Source organism: Colius striatus, chromosome 1 (assembly GCF_028858725.1).
Source record: "Colius striatus isolate bColStr4 chromosome 1, bColStr4.1.hap1, whole genome shotgun sequence".
NCBI lineage: Eukaryota > Metazoa > Chordata > Aves > Coliiformes > Coliidae > Colius > Colius striatus.
Genome location: NC_084759.1, coordinates 54,184,312 through 54,189,039, shown reverse-complemented (window position 1 = coordinate 54,189,039; position 4,728 = coordinate 54,184,312). Strand labels below are relative to the sequence as shown.

The 4,728-nt window shown below is 57.9% G+C and overlaps 1 protein-coding gene across 1 annotated transcript; it reads right to left on the bottom strand.

The window, feature by feature from the left end:
• Nucleotides 1–1,013: 1,013 nt before the first annotated feature.
• ZIC2 (Zic family member 2) lies at nucleotides 1,014–4,447 on the bottom strand. The gene is made up of 3 exons (XM_062020542.1): nucleotides 3,445–4,447; nucleotides 1,476–1,639; nucleotides 1,014–1,280 (listed from the first exon to the last, which is right to left on the bottom strand). The coding sequence occupies exons 1-3, from the start codon at nucleotides 4,445–4,447 to the stop codon at nucleotides 1,014–1,016; spliced, it is 1,434 nt and encodes a 477-aa protein (XP_061876526.1).
• Between the last annotated feature and the right edge of the window lie 281 nt (nucleotides 4,448–4,728).

Sequence of the window (4,728 nt, the reverse complement as noted above, 5' to 3'; positions counted from 1 at the left end):
CAAAAGCACTAAAACATCACATGTAAACCCAGCTAACAGAAAAAATACATTCACAAGCATTATTGTTCGTGTGTCAGTGTCTGTGAGTAACAGAATGGTGACTTTGGCACGGTATTTCTTCCCCAGTCTATAGTTGAAATGCAGTTTACAATCAAGTTGCCTCTTAAAAAGGAACACAATATTCAAGATATCACAATTACAAAAGAAACCTTTTTTTTTTTCTTCCACGTTACTTTTTTTTCAAGGGGTGAACTAAAAAAGGAGGAGAGAAGGAGGCGGGGAGGAGGAGCAGGAGAAGAGAAAACAAGTCCATCACTTTCTCGGGAAGGAAGAGGAATAAAAAGAAAAGAAAAAAAAGAATAAGAAGGGGACCAATCCGCGGTTTACAAAACGGGACGAACTTCTATACACCAAGAATCCAGGAAAACTTGGTTCCCCACCTCACCGGAGGAAGGAGCGGGCCGCTATGTACATAGTCCGGGGGGCGGGAGGACGCTGGCTGCTGCGGGCAGAGAGGCGCTGGGCCGGGGGCCGGGGGTGGGGGGGTCGAGTCTCAGATCTTTTGTCTGGAGGAGGCTCCGGAGGGAGAGTTTCTTTCCGCCGGCTTGAGAAGCTTTTTTTTGCTGCATGGTGTGTCGGTCGCATTTGGGGACGTTGTGGATTTTTTTCCCCCTTCTTTCTCCCCCCCTTTCCATTCTTCTGCTTATTTTTTTATTCTCTTATGGTTTTAGCACATACTTTTATAGATTTTTTTTTCTGGTTCAAAATGTTCTCAAAAAGAAAAAATTCCAACGATGAAAAAAAACCCGCGAAGACCCGAAGGCGGTAAGGGTGAGGGGACATAAATCCCCCCACACACCCCCGTCCCCATCCTGCTCGGCCGTCATTTCGCTGCCAGCGGGTGCGGCGGCATCTCCCGGCGCGTCTCCGGCGGGTCAGCTCCCTCCTGCCCGCCGCCGCCGGGGCGGGAGGGGAGGGCGCGGCAGGGCCATGCAGAGCAGTCCGGCGGGGCCCTACACGTACCACTCGTTGAAGTTGGAGGAGAGGCCGCTGTGGCCGCCGCCGCCGCCACCGCCGCTGCCGCCGCCGCCACCGCCGCCCCGGTGCACGGCGGATACGGCCGCCGCCGCTGCCGCTGCCGCCGCCGCCGCCGCCGGGGAGAGGTTGCTGGTGCTCTGCGACTCGGCGGTGGGGGACACCAGCCCCGGGGGGGTGGAGGACTCGTAGCCGGAGCTGGCGGCCGGGGAGGACTCGGAGCCTTGCGGGGACGATTCGTGCACCTGGGGGGCAAAGGCAACACGGCCGGGTGGAGGGGGGACGGGGAGGCCGCCGCCACCGCCCCCCGGGCGCTCCCCCCGCCGCCGGCCCGGCCCGCCGCCCCCGGGCCCCGCGCCCGCCGCCCGCCGCCCCGACGGGGCGCCCGGCGCGGGGCGGCCGCCCTCCCGCCTCCCGCCGCCGGCTGCGGGGCCGGGTACCTTCATGTGCTTCCGCAGGGAGCTGGGGTGGGTGTAGGACTTGTCGCACATCTTGCACAGGTAGGGCTTGTCCGAGGTGTGGACGTGCATGTGCTTCTTGCGGTCGCTGCTGTTGGCGAAGCGCCGGTCGCAGCCTTCAAACTCGCACTGGAAAGGCTTCTCCCCTGCAAGAGAGCGGTGGAGCGGCAGGGGTGAGCGCGGGCGCCTCCGCAACAAAGTCCACACAGCTCCCGCGCCCGGCTCCCTCGGGCTTTCCTCCCTTCCCCCGCTCCGCTCTAGACTTCCCGCTACCGGCCGCTTCCCAGAGCCGATTTTGCCCCAGCCTCCGCGAAGCAGAAGGGCCACGCTGCTCCCGCGGTGCCATGCAGACAGGCACTGTCAGTCCCCCGACTGTTTTTTCTACCAAACTCCCCACCCCCAGACACGCCGTCTGGTTTTATTTCGACCGGTGCAGACGCGCAGCCGGCCCCGAAAGAGATTGAAGAGGAAAGACCATTAAAAAAAATTAAAAGAGGGGAAAAAAGCCACCCCAGCATCGAGCCGTTTCGCCTCGGTACCAAATCCGCGATCCTGTTAAACTGGAAACCATTACCGACAGATTTAAGGCCGGGCAGATTGTTTCGTGTATGGATATTCGAGATAAACGCCCATCCGCTGGGAAAACTAAACGTCTGTAAAATACTTCATTTAATTTTCATAGGGATTCTTCTCGCCCGGCTGCCAGGACTCCAAATGCCGGGGAGTAATTTGGAGGTGAGAACTCCACATGCCCCCCCCCAACCCCCACTCCCACCCCACCCCCCCGCCTTTGGAGGGGGGGAAGCATTTCACATTAAATTCCATTAGCACCTAAATTGTTTCTTAAAGACATCCGCTCAGACACAATGACTTCAGCGCGGGTATCTCATGCAAATACATTTCTCCAATTTTAAACCTTGTTAAAGCTCGTCTCGCACCTCGCATCGGGCTTAGCACTTTAGAAAAACAATAGGCCTCGAGATTTTTAGCCTTTCTCCGGGTAAATATTTAGAGTGGAAGTCGCTAAAATATTTGGCTGTCTTTTAGGAAATAGTCTGGCAGGGTTGGAGCCGGCAGGAGCAGTAAATGAATAATAGATGAGACGGGAGGATGCGTTTATTTTTGTTACTCCTTCGGCTCGGGCGATTTTCCATCAGGAAAACCCCGGGTTCCTTTGCTCCGCTTCCACCTGATCTGGGTGGAAGTTTCCGAGCCTCAAATCCTCCGATCCCTATTACATAATTTAATAAACTGTTGCCAAAGCACCTTAAATCACCTCCAGCGAGACTTTTTAAATCTTTTTTTTTCCTTTCCTTTTCTTTTCTTTTTTGGAAACGAGAAAATTTTATTGCCTTGCTCACACTGTTTAAATTTAATGGAAAACATTTCCAGAAAGGGACGTTTCGCCAACTTCCACCAGGATTTTGGACTAATGACGGATTTTGCACCTATTTATCTAGTTTCTCGCTGTATCCGTACATAAAAGCCATGCTCACAAGCGCCGAAGTTCTATGCAAATCCGTTGCCCGTTGCAAATGCATAAGGCATTTCGTGTGTGCACGTGTATATACATATAGATATACATATATTCCCGTCTTTTAGCAGGACATTGAAGAAATTACTTGGCGCCGTATTTGGCGTTGGTGCGGCAGATCCCGCCGAGTCTCGGCACGAATCTACAGCGCTCACCCCGCAAATAAGAAGAAATCAGTAAAACATCCTTTCGAAATCTGGGAAAGAGAGTAGCGATGCTAGGCAGGAAGAAAACAACAACAACAACAACAAACCGCAGCCGTGTGATGGAGCGCGAAAAAATGCTAAGGGGGGGATCCTTATCTTATCACTCTCGTCCTTTTACATCTCTCTGCCCGAATCTCTACCTGTTTTTATACATTTCACGTACATAGGCAGGGTCTGAGTGGGAAAATATGCCGAAAGAAACCCGAATTACCTGTGTGCGTCCTTTTGTGAATTTTGAGGTTTTCTGATCTGGCGAAAACTTTTCCGCAGCCGGGGAAGGGGCAGGGGAAAGGTTTCTCTCCCGTGTGCACTCGGATATGATTGACCAGTTTGTATTTCGCTTTGAAGGGTTTGCCTTCCCGGGGACACTCCTCCCAGTAGCAGACATGGTTGCTCTGCTCGGGTCCCCCAACGTGCTCCACCGAGACGTGGGTGACCAACTCGTGCATGGTGCTGAAAGTTTTATTGCAACTTTTTTTAGGGTTATTCAGCTGCTCGGGGTCGATCCACTTGCAGATGAGCTCTTGCTTGATGCACTGCTGCCGCATGTAGCGGAAAAAGGCACCTGGGTGGTGATGGTGGTGGGCTGCCATGTTCATGCCCATATTCATATTCATGGGGCCGTACTGGTTGTGCAGCTGAGCCGCCGAGTAAGGGTCAGTCCTGGGGCTGGAGACTTGCCGGTACTGATCCGACCGGGCGAACACCTCCCCCGGCAATCCCAGGCGCATCTGCCCGTTGAGGACGTTTTGAGAGGCGTGGGGGCCGTGCTGGTCGTGGATGCCCGGGAACAGGAGGTGGCTCTGAGCGTCCGTGTGCGGGTGGTGAAGGCTGCCGGCCGCAGGGCCGAAGATGCCGTGCTGCCCGCCGGCCGGCGACGAGTCCCCGAAGCCGCGGCTGCGAAACAAGAAGTCCCGGGTAGAGTTGAATGGAGCGCCGGAGTAGGAGCCGACGTGGGCGGCGTGGGGCCCCAGGGCGGCGGCGGGGTAGCCGGGCGCCTGCGACGTGAACGCCGAGCTCTGCCCGGGGGAGAGGTCGTGGGCGCCGGCGTTGAGCTTGAAGGCACCCATGTGCGCCGCCGCCGAGTCCACGAAGCTGTTCTGCGCCGCCAGGCTCAGCTCCCGGTCCTGCATCTCCGCCGCGGCCGAGTGGTGATGCCGGGCGAAGGTGCCCACGCCGAGGGCCGGGAACTGCGGGCCGGCGTCCAGCAGCATGGTCCGCGCCGCTCCGGGGCCGCCGCCGCCGCCGCTGCCGCCGCCCCACTACCGTCGCCGGGCTGCCGCCGCCCGCCCGGCCCGGCCCAGCCCGGCCCGGCCCGGCGCGGGGCCGCCGCTGCTGCCGCCGCTTCCCCCCGGCAGCCGCTCCGTCCCCCCTCCGCCGCCGCCGCCGCCGCCCGCGCCCGCACCGGCCCGCTGCTGCTGCCGCTGCCGCCGCCGCCGGAGCCGTATCCGGAGCCAGGCAGAGCGGAGTCCAAAGGCGAGCGGAGAACCAAAGT